At 47.2% G+C, this 16,516-nt stretch overlaps 1 protein-coding gene across 2 annotated transcripts in view; it reads left to right on the plus strand.

Moving 5' to 3' along the window:
• Positions 1-3,480: 3,480 nt before the first annotated feature.
• Positions 3,481-16,516, plus strand: part of HBP1 (HMG-box transcription factor 1) — a 98,197-nt gene continuing 85,161 nt past the window's right edge. The window contains exons 1-2 of one of the 2 annotated variants that reach the window (XM_068276281.1): positions 3,554-3,577; positions 14,073-14,152. Coding sequence is in view for 1 of the 2 variants with exons in the window: in XM_068276280.1 (XP_068132381.1) it covers positions 3,563-3,577 (15 nt within the window). In the remaining variant the exon portion in view is untranslated. Of the gene's footprint in view, positions 3,578-14,072; positions 14,153-16,516 lie in introns of both variants that reach the window. The other variant, XM_068276280.1, reaches the window with a different exon arrangement.

The raw sequence follows: 16,516 nt of genomic DNA on the forward strand, positions 1-16,516 counted from the left end.
GTATTTTCTGGGCATATCTGCGGGCTTGATTGCACGTATTTTCTGGGCATATCTGCCGACTTGATTGCACATATTTTCTGGGCATATCTGCTGACTTGATTGCACGTATTTTCTGGGCATATCTGCCGACTTGATTGCACGTATTTTCTGGGCATATCTGCCGACTTGATTGCACGTATTTTATGGGCATATCTGCTGACTTGATTGCACGTATTTTCTGGGCATATCTGCCGACTTGATTGCACGTATTTTCTGGGCATATATGCCGACATGATTGCACGTATTTTCTGGGCATATCTGCCGACATGATTGCACGTATTTTCTGGGCATATCTGCCGACATGATTGCACGTATTTTCTGGGCATATCTGCCGATTTGATTGCAGACATATCTGCCGACATGATTGCACGTATTTTCTGGGCATATCTGCCGACATGATGTGTATTTTCTTGAGAAAACCTGCACAATTATGTGAATTTTCTGGGGAAAGGGTCACCAAAACTTAAGCCCACTGTCTTTGCATTGCACTTTTCAAGGGACCCTGAGGTGAGAATAATCTTGAGGCTGCCATATTTCTCTCCTTTTAAGCAATACCAGTTGCCTGGCTGCCGTGCTGGTCCTCTGCCTCTTATTCTTTCAACCATAGACCCTGAACAAGCATGCAGCAGGTCAGGGGTTTCTGACAATATTGTCAGAACTGAGAAGATTAGCTGCATGCTTGTTGCTGGTGTAATTCAGTTTATTACTGCAGCCAAATAGATCAGCAGGGCCGCCAGTGTTATGATCGCTTCTGCAGCGTTTACTGCTGACTGCAGTGGTATTGCAAACCAAGCAGTTCTGATGTCATTACATGCATTTGCTTGCATAGTTTGGTTTGCACTTAAACTAGTTGCTGATTCCATCTGCAGTCGCTCTGAAGTTAATGACAGTTTAATATGCTTTTGTGTAAACAAACATTGTCTGCTGCAATGGAGGGGCAATCCCTTTCCTGCAGGCTGCATATCATTGTCTGCCTTTTCCTGCTATCAGCCTGTGATTAATTACCATTCACTTGTGTGGGAATCTGCAGGTCTGCTCCCATTGGATGACCTCAGTATAAAGAACTGCTTCCTGCAATGCCTCATGGGCTACCATAGTCTCAGATTCTGTCTGTTACTCTGCTCGTGCCCCACCTCGTTCCTAGTCCGTGTGGACTGCGGCCTGCGCTGACTCCTGCGAAGGGGTCAGCGAGTCCTCCTAGTTCTGCTCTTGTTCTAGAAGTTGTTACTCTGCTTGTCTTGTGTCATATATTGGTTCATCGCCAATATATACGCATACTTGCACATTTTGTTATTTTCCTTGTATTCGTGTTACGTTGATACATCAGTGTCGCTGATATATACGTACAGGAACTGTTTATATCCTGTGTTCCGTTAGTCAGCGTTCCAGCACGTTTTGGTGGTTGCGCGTATCGTGATCACCCGTGCTGAGCTAGTTATCCTGTTCCTGGTCCTGTTTGTGGATTGCGTTCATCTCCGCGAGGAGATAACGAATCCTTCTGAACCCTGTCCTGTTACCGTTTGTGGATTGCGTTCATCTCTGCGAAGAGATAGCGAATCCTTCTGAGTCCTGTTCCCTGTATCGTTCCAGTCCTAAGTCAGTGTTCCTGCTTATGTCATATATCGGTTCATTGCCGATATATACATATGTTAGTCAGACGTTACAAATAGTTTCATTGATAGCTGTAATTGTAATACGCTAGGAAATCATACTTATTGTATATTTATCTGTGTTACGTTCATCTATCTTGATCCTGCTATTTCCTGACTATCCTGTCCTGTCTTTGTGAGGCACGCCATCGCTGCATACGCATTGGCTGCCTCATTCCAGTCTGTCTTGTTGTGGACGCTTGCTGTCACTAAGTAGTGGCTAGTTAAGCAAGCGTTCATTCTGTCTACCTGTCCTGATCTCCTCAGTCCTGGTTTATGCGCTCAGCGCTACTTTGCGCTGAGACGTTATTACGAAAGTGTTGTTTGTGGCTGTTCGGATCTGCACCGGCTCTGTGCACCACAATCTCCTATTGGAGTCAGTCCTCTCCTCCACTAAACTGGGGATATCCTGATTCCTTGTGCTGGTGTGTGTACCTCCTTCACGTCAGTTTATGTGTTGCATGCTGACTGTGGAGATTACACCCCCAAGCCTAACAGCCAGGCAACTAGTATTGTTTAAAAGGAAATAAACCCTCACCCCGGGTTCGCTTTAAATTACAGTTAGCTCCGCCCTCATCCGGTCATTACCACGCCCATTTTTTGCCGCGGCGCTACGCACCACAGGTTCTATCCACACCTATTTTGTAGCCACACCCATTTTTTGCCGCGGCGCGGGTCATAGGGGCCCACAATTGCAATTTTGCACAGGGGCCCACTGCTGGCTGTGTCCGCCACTCGTCTGGAGCACTCTTTGAAGAAAGGTTTTGGAACTACTAATTTCCTCGAGTACTTCCAAAGATGAGTGCATCCACACAATGCATGCGCGAACTCAAACTCACGTGTGTGGAGTACGGATGCGCTCCTTCTTCAGAGATTACTTTGGGACTTGAGTAGTTCCCGAAGGCTGCCTAAGGAGCTCTTTGACCTAGCAGGTCTAAGATCTTCAGCAGGGGACGATGCAGGAATGACGGGATGGACTTTGGTATGCGTTTAGCTCATGTATCCTTTAAAATCAGATTAATAGATTGTAGCCCAGACTGTGGCAGTTTGATATTTCAGTTTTGTTTTATATAGCTTGCTTGTACAGCTGTCATATTGAAAGCCAATAAAATTGTATAATGCACTTTAGCTAGTGTTAATATTTCATAGTGTTACAGTTTTTGTGTCCTCAGCCCTAAGGCATAGCATGCAGTGTGTCATCTCTCCTTTTTGGTATGTAAACGTATACTGTATTTCCAACATACAAAACACAAACTGTCCAAAACATTTCGGCTTTTGAATTTCAAGATCGACATTCCTGGGGAGAATCACCTCTTCTATCTACAAATAATAATAATAATAATAAAGCTTATAAAAGCCTCAAAGACATAGCAGCTGCTACTTTTCCCCTGCACTTGACAATGGAAAATCTGAATAATGTACAAGCAGCGCCCTCTCTCATCTCATTCTCGGTATCATAACAAGCACCATATGACACACGTGTCCCTGTGACTCTTGTTTACAATCAGACTATCACGCGGGGAATGTTGGGAATTGCAGTTCTGCAGCTCCACAGCTGCAATCAGACCTGCCCAAGAGTTAAAGCTCCCGGAACTACATTTCCCATTAACACAAAAGACTGAATCCCCGATCAGCGTTTACAAAACATTCCCAAAGCCAGCCAATCGCTAGGCAAGAATGAATTAGATTGTCAGGCACCTCCACCAACGGAAAGATGTTTCTACTTCAACAGTGCCGGCCAATAGTGATCGGCTATAACTTTTCACCAATGGGAGGGAGAGTTTGTTTGACAGATGAGAGTTGTAGCCAATGGGAATCCGAGCTGTCTTGTAACTCCTGCCCCTGCTGGCAGTTTACGGGGTAGAGATTAGGTAATGGCGACGGGCTTGGTAAGTAGATAAAGAAAGTTTGTGTTGACAAGTGCGGCAGGTGACATGTCACCCCCCGGGGAGGGCCGCATTGTGCGGGGCAGGTGGTTGGGGGGCCCGGGGAGCGTCCCTGGCTGCTGGTGGTGACGTCGCTCGCTGCCTGGAGCCGGGGATGGCGTGTGACGTTCATTGTTTTTGTCGGTGTTGTTGCCGTAGGCTGGCAGCTGGTTCATTCATGTCCGGGAAGAATGCTCAGCGCTGGCCCGAGGAGAGGTCCGCTGTGACTCATTCATGGCTGGGAGCGGAGCTGGCCGCTGGGGGAGCGCTAGCTGTCATTCATACATGTAGCGGCCGCAAGCGCTGCAACTGCTGGCTCTGAGCCGCTGTGTCCTGCCGGGATGTGACGCTTGCGAAACAACGCTGTAGCCGTTACACACGCCTGCCCTGCTGGCGGCCCGGCGTCATGGAGAGGCATCGCCACATAATAGCAGAAGTCACAGGGCTCTCTTCATTCAGCGGAGCCTGCGCTTACATAACAAGCATTTTATAACAGTACTGTATGGATTGCTTTATTAGAGGGGGACACGGCACCCCATCCCCCCACTATGCGCATCAGCGCCTCCGGTCACTCCCGCACAGGGTGTATGCGGAGCGTCCACACGGCGCTGGCTCGCTTGTTGTCACTGTGAGTGCGGTGAATGAATGGGTGAGTGATGTGCGCATGCGTGCCAAAGATATAAACAGGCCCGTCACGTGACGCTTGGAGCGGCTGCTGGCCTCTTCTATTAGCGCTGGTTTTAGTTTCCTGATTTCTAATTGTGTGCCCCTCAGGAGCTCCCACCCTGCATGAGTATGTGACTCCCCCAGCAGCCGCCTTCCTGCTGTTTGTGATGTTATCACTGGTGACCGGGATTGAGGCCTGATACGCTACAGATTTTCATGACAAATGCTTGATTATTTTTATACAGTATTTGCATGAAGTGTGCCTGAAGAATACAATGTATGAAACATGTGCCAAAGAAGCCTTGACTTATTTGTGGCAGTACAGTTGCCACTTGTCTGGCTTTGAATTTTTTTATTTTTAATCAAATCTCTCACTGGTAATGAGATGTCTTCTGTTGTCTCTTGTAATTCTTAACTTTTCACCAAATTGTTATACAGAAAATATACATTTAACAAATGCTTAGTACTTTTTTTTTCTGGAATGTATTTTCTTTTTCTTGTTAAAACTTACTGAAACTTGATCCAATGGGCATGTAGGCCTAAGTTCACTGTAACAGAAGTGAACACAAGGTGAAAATAAACTGATGAGATACACAATTGTATTTATGCTCCTCCTCAAAATGACAGAGATGGCAGATAAGGCCATTTGAAAGTACAGGAGAATGTCTGCTTCCGTGAATCAGGAAGCAGAAATAGTGTGTAAGAATTTATACGTTGGGTGCTATTGGCAACACTACACCTTCGTTCGGCACCATATCACAGGAAGGGTGATAACTTGACTCTCATCACAGCAACAGCATAAGAGATAGAACTTTTTAGGCGTCATCACAGTTTCAAGGAGTTTATTCAGGAAACAGATATACAGATGCATATCCCTACACAGCGAAGTAATTGTTCTGTAGTAAGTCCTCTTTGCGTTACAGCTCTTGGTTCCATTGCATGGCAACCAGGTTTCCTCTTATGTTCCTTCTATACTACGTAGCCCGTAGGCCTATATACAGCATACAGTTAGATAATATGACAATACATTATAAATAAAAGTAAAGGGTGGAAGTCATCAGCCAGACATAAGAAGAAGCAGCAGTAGTCAGAAGTGGCACTCTGGAGCCTGTCTGCTGCTTTAATACAGACCACTAAAGAGTTAAATGAGATATCTTCTGAATAGGGACGCATCAATAACTCCTCACCTGCTATTGGCTAAGACCCTGTGACAAGCACAGTCTTTACTGCGCATGGCCTGGACAATTCCATGTTCCAGGAACTGTCATCTTGTTCTGAAGAGGCCATTTGTTTAATGTTCTTGTGAGAATATTTTCATAGCAATGGCTCATGTTTATGTTGTTCATCGCCAGCTGGTCTGGCCTCTGCACTGGATATCTCTGATACAGCCTTGTGTGTTCCCATATCACACTGTTCTTCAGTGCTTCTAGAAATCCTCTTTAACCACTTGAGGACCACAATCTTTTCACCCCTTAAGGACCAGAGCCGTTTTTTCCATTCAGACCACTGCAGCTTTAACGGTTTATTGCCCGGTCATACAACCTACTATCTAAATTAATTTTACCTCATTTTCTTGTCACTAATACAGCTTTCTTTTGGTGCTATTTGATTGCTGCTGCGAGTTTTAGTTTTTATTATATTCATCAATAAAGACATGAATTTTGTCAAAAAAATTATTTTTTTTTAACTTTCTGTGCTGACCTTTTTCAAATAAAGTAAAATTTCTATATACATTTTTGTCCACATTTGTTGTGCTACATGTCTTTGATTAAAAAAAAAAAAAAACTGTGTATATTTATTGGTTTGGGTAAAAGTTATAGCGTTTACAAACTGTGGTGCCAAAAGTGAATTTTCCCATTTTGAAGCATCTCTGATTTTTCTGAGCACCTGTCAGGTTTCATGAGGTGCTAGAATTCCAGGATAGTATAAATACCTCCCAAATGACCCCATTTTGGAAAGAAGACATCCCAAAGTATTCACTAAGAGGCATGGTGAGTTCATAGATTTTATTTTTTGTCACAAGTTAGCGGAAAATGACACTTTGTGACAAAAAAAAGTTTCCATTTCTGCTAACTTGTGACAAAAAAAAATGATCTGCCACGGACTCACCATGCCCCTCTTTGAATACTTTAGGGTGTCTACTTTCCAAAATGGGGTCATTTGTGGGGTGTGTTTACTGTCCTGACATTTTGGGGGGGGGGGTGCTAAATTGTAAGCACCCTTGTAAGGCTTAACCACTTTGAATCCCTTGCTACGCTTATCTACTCCCCACAAAACTTCACTTGAAGCTCAGGGGAGTAGATAGGCGTACTTGTGGTAAACAGTGTGCTGTATGCCCAATAAGCTATCTGATTATGTATATAGGGTATCATTTTAACCGTGACAAGTGAGAGAATAGATTTTGTGTTGTTTGACAACTGAGGGCTAAGTCATGTGATTGTTTTTACCAGAAAACTGAATGAAAAGCAATAAAACTGTTGTTTTCATGTACTCTGTACCCCCAAAGAAATACTTGTAAAAAAACCCAAAAGTGACAGCATTGAAAAGAGAATACATAGTTACCCTAGGGACTTAGCTTTTAAAATATGTATGCCATGAGAGTGTATTACTGTTAATCATGAAGATAAGGGCTTTTAATTACTGATAGAGTACAATGAGAAAACAAAAAACACAAACCAGAAACTAATATATTATCGCCATACATTGTACTAGGAACATTATTTAAATGTTGAGATAACCAGGACAAATTAGCAAATACAATGTGTGGGTTTTACCTATGGTAACATTGTTTATTTGAAAACTATAGTGGATGGAAATGGAGAAATAGTGTATTTTTACTTTTTTTTTTTTCTCATTTTTCCCTTTAAAATGCACAGATAATAACATAATTACTAAAAGCAAATATCATCCTCACAAAGCATAATATGTGGCAAAAAAACAAGATATAGATCATTTACATCTGATGAGTAGCAATACAGTTATTGGTGAATGAATGGGAGGAGCGCCGAAATGTGAAAATTGCTCTGGTTTTTAAGCAAAAAACCCTGTGGCGCTGAAGTGGTTAAAGGTGCTCATAGGACTTTGGGCCCCTTAGCGCACCTAGGCTGCAAAAAGGGGTCATGTGGTATTTCCGTACTCTAGAGAAATAGTATATTGTGTTTTGGGGTGTATTTTTACACATACCCATGCTGGGTTGGAGAAATATCTCTGTAAATGAGATGTTTTGATTTTTTTTTCACACACAATTGTCCATTTACAGAGAGATTTCTCCCACTCAGCATGGGTATGTGTAAAAATACACCCCAAAACACATTATACTACTTCTCCTGAGTATGACAATATCACATGTGACACTTTTTTGCAGCCTAGGTGCGCTAAAAGACCCAACGTCCTATGAGCACCTTAAGGATTTCACAGGTCATTTTGTTTCTAGACTACTCCTCACAGTTTAGGGCTCCTAAAATGCCAGGGCAGTATAGGAACCCCACAAGTGACCCCATTTTAGAAAGAAGACACCCCAAGGTATTCCGTTAGGAGTATGGTGAGTTCATAGATTTATTTATTTTTTTGTCACAAGTTAGCGGAAATTGATTTTTGTTTGTGGAAAAAAAAAAATCAATTTCCGCTAACTTGTGACAAAATAAATAAAATCTATGAACTCCTCATACACCTAACGGGATACCTTGGGGTGCCCAAAACCGTGAGGAGTAGTCTGGAAACCAAATGCCTCAAAATGCCTGTTCAGGGGTATAAGCATCTGCAAATTTTGATGACAGGTGGTCTATGAGGGGCTGAATTTTGTGGAATTGGTCATAAGCAGGGTGGCCTCTTAAATGACAGGTTGTATTGGCACTGAAGTGCAGGATGTTCTCAAATCGTGACCTGGACATGGCAGCAGAGAACATGGGCATGTGATGTATTGGGTGGGTAGACCAATAAGACCGCAATACATTCTTTTTGACTAGACCCATGTTAAGGAGAAGGCCCAAAAAAATGTTACGTTCGGAATCTTGGAGTGGTTTCCACCAAAAAGGCTGGGCACGGTAGCTTCTTGGATTGCAGGTTGCGTATCGTGTGGCATAACGGTTGGTCTCAGCCACAATTAAGTCGTAGAGACCAGCAGTGATCAGGAAAAAAAAATTCTGTCACTGCGGTGGGGTGGGTGAGGGCTTGGCCGGGTGATCAGAAGCCCGCAGGGGGCAGATTAGGGCCTGATCTGATGGATAGGAGTGCTAGGGGGTGACAGGAGGTGATTGATGGGTGTCTGGGGGTGATTAGAGGGGAGAGTAGAAGCAATCAATGCACTGGGGAGGTGATCGGGTGGGGGGAGGAGGTCTGAGGGTTTGGGCAGGTGATTGGGTGCCCGCAAAGGGGCAGATAAGGGACTGATCTGATGGGTAGCAGTGACAGTGGGTGATTAGAGGGGAGAACAGATGTAAATAATGCACTGGAGAGGTGTTCAGGTGGGGTCTGAGGGTGTGGGCGGGTGTTTGGGTGCCCCGCAGAGGGCAGTTAAGGGTCTGATCTGATGGGTAGCAGTGACAGGTGGTGACACGGGGTGACGGGGAGATTGATAGGTGATCAGGGGTGATTAGAGAGGAGAGTAGAAGCTATCAATGCACTGGGGAGGTGATCGGAAGGGGGATCTGAGGGTTTGGCGGAGTGATCAGGAGCCCACATGGGGCAAATTAGGGCCTGATCTGAGGGGTAGGTGTGCTATGGGGTGACAGGAGGTGATTGATGGGTGTCTCAAGGTGTGATTAGAGGGGGGAATAGATGCAAGCAATGCACTGGGGAGGTGATCAGGGGGGGGGGGGGGTCCTGAGGGTTTGGGCAGAGGATTCGGTGCCCGCAAAGGGGCAGATGAGGGTCTGGTATGATGGGTAGCAGTGACAGGGGGTGATTGATGGGTGATTAGAAGGGAGAACATATATAAATATTGCACTGGAGAGGTGTTCAGGCTGGGTCTGAGGGTGTGGGCGGGTGTTTGGGTGCCTGCAGGGGGCAGTTTAGGGTATGATATGATGGGTAGCAGTGACAGGTGGTGACGGGGTGATTGATAGGTGATCAGGGTGTGATTAGAGAGGAGAATAGCAGCAGACTGACAGAGCTGACGATAAGATCGCATCATCTCCCCCCCCCCCCCCCCCCCCCCTCTCGCAGACTGACAGAGCTGGCGATATGATCGCACCACCAGATACCCCCCACCCCCGCAGAATGACAGAGCTGGCGGTCTCACTACCACCACCCCGCCGCCCCCCACCTCCGCAGACTGACAGAGCTGTCGATCTCCATCCCCCTCCCACAGACTGTTATATGCCCGCACCTAGCCCCAATCCCCCTCCCCCCCCCCCCCCGTTATAACAGAGGCTGGTGGGAGTGTCTGAGGGTTGGGAGGGCTAATGAATACTAAATCAGGAAGCAGGGTTATGGCCCATACTCACGGGCTACAATTGTCGCCGCAACACGCGGCGCGCGCGTGTTGCAGCGACAGGTCGCCCGTGAGTATGAGGCGTTGCAGGGCGCGCACCCCGAACCGTCGCTCGTCACTGCTGCCGCAACTCCGCTGCAACTGTCGCTAGTCCGCGTGAGTATGCGGACTAGCGACAGCAACCAGCAGAGAATACCCTGAGCTTCCAGCGGGGGAGGAACTTCAGCGACTGCTTCCTTCGCGTCAGTTGCCAGGTCCCTCAGCCGTGTGTATGCGGAGGGACCTGGCGACGAGCTGTCGCCGGCCTGTCGCGCACACGCTCCCATGTGCTAGCGACAGGCCAGAAATGTTTCCCGTGAGTATGGGGCATAAGGGAGGATATTACATCACGACTGGCTTCAGACACAGACAGTCAAAGATGGAACCTGCCAGGAACTGTCAGGAGCATAAATCTCTACAAATACTATATAAAAATTCTGTGAGATCCAAACGTGGACAGTGAAATGCATATGTAATGTAAGTACAGCCAATATTTAGCTACTGATGTATGTTTTTTTTTTTTTTTCTCTGAGACCGTATACCTAACAGCTCCTCTTTAAAGAGACTCTGTAACAAAATTGTCAGCCTTAGTTCTTCTATCCTATAAGTTCCTTTGCCTGTTCTAATGTGCTCTGGCTTACTGCAGCCTTTCCTAATTGCACAGTGGCTGTGTTATCTCTGTTATATGATCTAATCTGTTTTCTTCTGTCGGCTAAGGCTGGAATGTGCGGAATGTGCAAGGCTGCTTGTGATTGGATAGAAGCGATACATACCCTCTGCAGGCCCCCTGCAGGCTCTGTATGACTCACACACTCTGCTTATGTGAGCCTATCACAAGCTGGTTAGTTTGTTTGTAGACACTGCCTAAAACTGTTAATTACAAGCCAGGATTGCAGCAGAGAATGGCAGAAACAGCACAGAGGGGCCCAGGAGAACATAATGAATAGAATGGTATGCTTTTTGCTGTAAACATTTTAGAGTACAGATTCTCTTTAAAGGCATAACCATGAGAGGTGCTTGGAGTCCCTTTAAGGCTGTGTTTCCACTTGAGCTAGAATGGACATGTTTTTTCTGTTCTGTGCTCCTTGCAAAACTGACAGTGAACAGCTCATATTTTCTACATAGCAGTCATTCACACTTGTCAGCCTGCAACGGATTTGTTGCAGTAATTGGGCCACACTTCTGTGCAATCTGCAAAAATCCTGGAAGAGCAGATGCATTCCCCATATAACATATGGGGTTAACGCACCTGCCCTGGGCTCCAGCTGGATCAGAGCAGACACTACACTGTCTGCTCCCGCTAGCCACACGTAATCTGGTGCAAGTGGAAACAGAGTCTTAAAGGACAACTGAAGCTAGAGGGATATGGAGGCTGCCATATTTGTTTCCTTTTTAAGAAATACCAGTTGCCTGGTTGTCCTGCTAATCCTTAGCCTCTAATACTTTTAGTCATAGCTCTTGAACAAGGATGCAGCATATGAGGTGTTTCTGACATTAACCACTTAAAGAGACTCTGTAACATTAAAAAGATCCCCTGGGGGGTACTCACCTCGGGTGGGGGAAGCCTCCGGATCCTAATGAGGCTTCCCACGCCGTCCTCTGTCCCACGGGGGTCTCTCCGCAGCCCTCCGAACAGCCGGCGACTGTGCCGACTGTTAGTTTAATATTTACCTTTGCTGGCTCCAGCGGGGGGCGCTGTGGAGGCTTTCCGTTCCGAACTACACGGAAATACCCGATCTCAGTCGGGTCCGCTCTACTGCGCAGGCGCCGGAAACTTGCGCCTGCGCAGTAGAGCAGACCCGACGGCGATCGGGTATTTCCGTGTAGTTCGGAGCCGACAGCCGTCAGAGCGCCTGCGCTGGAGCCAGGAAGGTAAATAATGACGTCACCGCTGCCCGGACTCCACGGAGGGCTGCAGCGAGACCCCTGACGGATGGAGGACGGCGTGGGAAGCCTCATTAGGATCCGGAGGCTTCCCCCACCCGAGGTGAGTACCCCCCAGGGGATCTTTTTATGTTACAGATCCTCTTTAAGGACCAGGGGTGATTTCGCTGATCTGTGCAGCGTGGGCTCTACAGCCCACAGCACAGATCAGCAAGGAGGCTGGGCGATCAGACTTACCCCCTTTTTTCCCCATTAGGGGGATGTCCTGCTGGGGGAAGTCTGATCGCCGCCGGCTCTGTTCGTTCGGCGGGGGGGGGGGCTCCTTAAAGCCCCCCTCCGCAGCGAATTTCCTCCTCCGTCCCCTTCCGTCCCTCCCCTTCCTCCTATGGGCAGCGCAGGACGGAGATCCGTCCTGCGCCGCCTAGTCAATGCCGGCGAATCAGAATGCGGCGATCCCCGGCCAATCAGAGGCCGGGGATCGCCGATCTACGTCACGGCGTGTGATGTAAACAGCGGGGAATTCTTCCCCGCATGTTTACATTATGCGTGCGAGCCGCGATCGGCGGCTCGCACACTGTTCACGGAGGCACACTGTTCACGGAGGCAGTCTCCGTGAACTAGCATGGAAAGGCCGCTCGGAGCGGCCGTTTCCATGCTATACCACTAACGACCCGCCGACGCCTATCGGCGTTAGGCGGTCGTTAAGTGGTTAATGTCAGATCTGACAAGATTAGCTGCATGCTTGTTACTGGTGTTACTCAGACATACTGCAGCCAAATAGACCAGCAGGGCTGCCAGGCAATCAGTATTGTTTAAAAGGAAATAAATATGGCAGCGTCCATGTTCTTCTCATTTCAGTTGTCCTTTAACGTGAACTTAAACCGAAGGCAGGAAAAAGTTTAAATTACCTGGTGCTTCTACCAGCCCCCTGCAGCCTTCCTGTGCCCAAGCTGGTCTTCAACAATTCTTCGGTCCCCTGCAGTGGCTTAGCTTCGTTTCTGCCAACTGATCAGGCAGGAGGCCACTGCACCTGCGTGGCCCTGGCCGCACCCATCCTTGTTCGTGCTCCCGGTGGAAAGAGCATCCTGCGCAGGAGCAGTAAGAGAAAACCTTGCACTACACCTGCACAGGACTCTTGCCGCTGGGAGTGTTAACGATGCATGCAGTGGCCCACTAAGCCACTGCGGGTGACCGGAGGATCACTGAGGTATGACACGGGCACTGTTCGCCGTCGGGGTTGGTAGAAGCCCCAGGTAAGTGAAACTTTTTCCTACCTTCAGTTTAGGTTCACTTAAAGAGACTCTGAAGCGAGAATAAATCTCGCTTCAGAGCTCATAGTTAGCAGGGGCATGTGTGCCCCTGCTAAACCGCCACTATCGCGCCGCTAAACGGGGGTCCCTTCACCCCCAAACCCACCCCCGCAATAGTTAGTCGTAGAGTTGGTCGTGATTTATGTCTTCCTGGAGGGAGGGCTAACGGCTGCAGCCCTGCCTCCAGTCGCGTCTATCAGACGCGCATTACCGACTCTCCCCCGCCCCTCTCAGTGAAGGAAGACTGAGAAGGGCGGGGGAGCGGCGGAGATACGCGCTGACAGACGCGCGTGGGGCAGGGCTGCTGCGGTTAGCCCTGCCCCAACCAGGAAGCGCTCCCCCGCTGCACCGAGGGAATTTGGGGGTGAAGGGACCCCCGTTAAGCCGCGGGATAGCGGTGTTTTAGCAGGGGCACACATGCCCCTGCTATCTATGAGGTCTGAAGCAAGATTTATTCTCGCTTCAGACTCTCTTTAAAGGGAACCTAAACTGAGGATATGCATTTTTCCTTTCAAAATAATACCAGTTGCTGGACTCTACTTAATACTTTTAGCCACAGCTCCTCAAGCATGCAGATCAGGTGATCTGACTGAAGTCAGACTGGATTAGCTGCATGCTTGTTTCATTTGTGTGATTCAGCCACTACTGCAGCCAAAGAGATCAGCAGGACTGCCAGGCAACTTGTATTGTTTAAAATGAAACATCCATATCCCTCTCTGTTGTCCTTCCAGTTGTAATTGACAGCAACTGATATAGTGAAAAAGGGCCCTGTCCAATAGACAAGTTTGACAAGATCTTGCCAGAACTGGAAAGAAGCATTGTTAGAAGAAAATGGTGAGCTTCTGACAGGAACTGATGGCAAGGAAAGCATGTAATATTCATTTGTAGGTACACGTCATACTTACCTCCTATGTAGTCTACTCCTCAATCTCTTTCTCCTCTCCTGCGTCCTGTTCACTGTGATTGCTGGATTCTCCCTCCTCTGTTTTGAAAATGGTCATTACCCCATAACGGCTTCCTGGTCAGCACAATTGTAATATCAACCACTTGACCCATAGGGAAAAATGAACATTATCTTGTTTGTCAGTTGTCCTTTCAGTTATAACTGACAGCAACCGTTCTATTTCAGTTCAGACAAAATCTTGTAGGAACTGGAAGGAATAGTGGCAAGAAGAAAATGGTGAGCTTCTGAGAGGAACTGATGGCAAGGTAAGTAATATTCATTTGCAGGTACATCATGTGTTTATTTTAAATAATTTTACTTGGTTCAGGTTCACTTTAACGTTGCCCAAACTAGCTTCTCTAAAAGTAAAAAACTTTGAGATAAAGTAAAGGAGGGGTATGACCTGATTGAGTACGAACCAATAGTGAAAAAATATATATATATACAAAACTTTATTAAATACTTGCAAATCACAAAATGACATTGGCCTCAATTCACGGAGCATTATCAAACGTTTATCAAACACTTTATCAAACGTTTGATAATTTACCTCATGGGTAAAATCTCATTTTAAATTCACTAAGGTGTTATATATTTATTGAATGTTTTAAACGTTCAACAAATATATAACACCTTAGTGAATTCAAAATGAGATTTTACCCATGAGGTAAATTCTCAAACGTTTGATAACGTGTTTGATAAACGTTTGATAATGCTCCGTGAATTAAGGCCAATGAATAAAATCCCACCATAACAGTACAGCCCCCACATCCCTAAAAGTTCCTGGACTAGACTGTGTCCCATTAAAAAATAAAGTATTCTTTTTGTTAAAGGCAGTTGAGAGGTGTATGGAGGCTGACCTATTTATTTCCTTTTAAGCAATACCAGTTGCCTGGCAGCCCTGCTGATCCTCGGCCTCTAATACTTTTAGGCATAGACCTTGAACAAGCATGCAGCAGATCAGGTGTTTCTGACATTGTCAAATCTGACATGCTTGTTTCTGGTGTTATGCTGAGCATACACGGGTTGTTTTTTCTTTTCAATCGAGCCGCTGTTGGCACTCGATACCCGCGGGCGGAACAATGGGAGAAAACGAGCGGAAGATAAGCGCCCGTGGGGACGCGACGGGAGTCGATCCGGCGGCTAATCGAGCCGCAGAAACGGATCATGTATTCCCAGCATTATTTAGACACTTCTGCAGTCAAATAGATCAGCAGGGTTGCCAGGCAACTAGTATTTCTTAAAAGGAAATAAACATTGCAGCCTTCATATCCCTCTCAGTTCAGTTATCCTTTAAAATGAAATAGGCATCCTTTCTCTCACTAGAAACTGCCATGCCCCCCCCCCCCCCCCCCTTCTCACAGTCCCTCATTTATACAAGTCAGAGATGATATCTTGACACACACAATCTCTTTAAAGAAACTCTTAATTACCCACCCCCCTGTTGATGAAAAGGTATTGTTTACTTCTTGATGATGACTATATCAAAAACAATTGGACAGACAGGCCTGCTGAAGTAGGCTAATAAAACTACTTTAACCACTTGCCGACCGCCTACTGTATATTGGCGGCGGCAAAGTGGCATGCCCAGGACCACGTAACGCACATTGGCGTCGGGTCCTGGGTATCTTCCGGGGGGCGCATCCGCCGGCAATAGGCTCCGCCCACCCGCGACGTCAACCCGCCGGCCGTACGGAAGCGCTAGCGGGTTGTTAACCCCCGATCTGCCGCAATGAAAGCGTATAATAAGCTTTGTAATGTATACAAAGCGTATTATACAGGCTGCCTCCTGCCCTGGTGGTCCCAGTGATTGAGGGACCACCAGGGCAGGCTGCAGCCACCCTAGTCTGCACCCAAACACACTGATCTGCCCCCCCCCTGCCCTCTGATCGCCCACAGCACCCCTCAGACCCCCCCTGCCCACCCCCTTAGACACCTGTTTGCTCCCAATCACCCCCCTAATCACCCATCAATCACTCCCAGTCACTATTTGTCAACGCTATTTTTTAGATTAAGCCCTTAACTGCCCCCTGGGGGCTCCTGATCACCCCCCCTTGTGTACTGTATACATCTATCCTCCCCTATAATCACCTGTCAATCACCCCCTGTCACTGCTACACATCAGATCAGACCCTAACCTGCCCCTGGCGGGCGTCTGATCACCCACACCCTCAGATCACCCGCAGACCCGCCGTCAGATCACCTCCCAAGTGCATTGTTTACATCTGTTCTCTCCTCTAAACACCCACTAATTACTCATCAATCACACCTTATCACCACCTGTCACTGTTACCCATCAGATCCTAATCCTCCCCTTGCGGGCACCCAATCAAACGCCACTCCCTCAAATAGCCCCCCAGACCCCCTCTGATCAACTCGCCAGTGCACTGCTTGCATATATTCTCACTTGTAATCACCTACTGATCACCTATCAAACACCCCGTCACCCCCTGTCACTGCTACCCATCAGATTATACCCAAATCTGTCCCTTGCGGGCACCTAATCACCCGCCCACACCCTCAGATAGCCCACCAGACCCGCTCTGATCAACTCGCCAGTGCACTGCTTGCATATATTCTCGCTTGTAATCGCCTACTGATTACCTATCAATCACCCCGTCACCCCCTGT

This window comes from Hyperolius riggenbachi, chromosome 3 (assembly GCF_040937935.1).
Source record: "Hyperolius riggenbachi isolate aHypRig1 chromosome 3, aHypRig1.pri, whole genome shotgun sequence".
NCBI lineage: Eukaryota > Metazoa > Chordata > Amphibia > Anura > Hyperoliidae > Hyperolius > Hyperolius riggenbachi.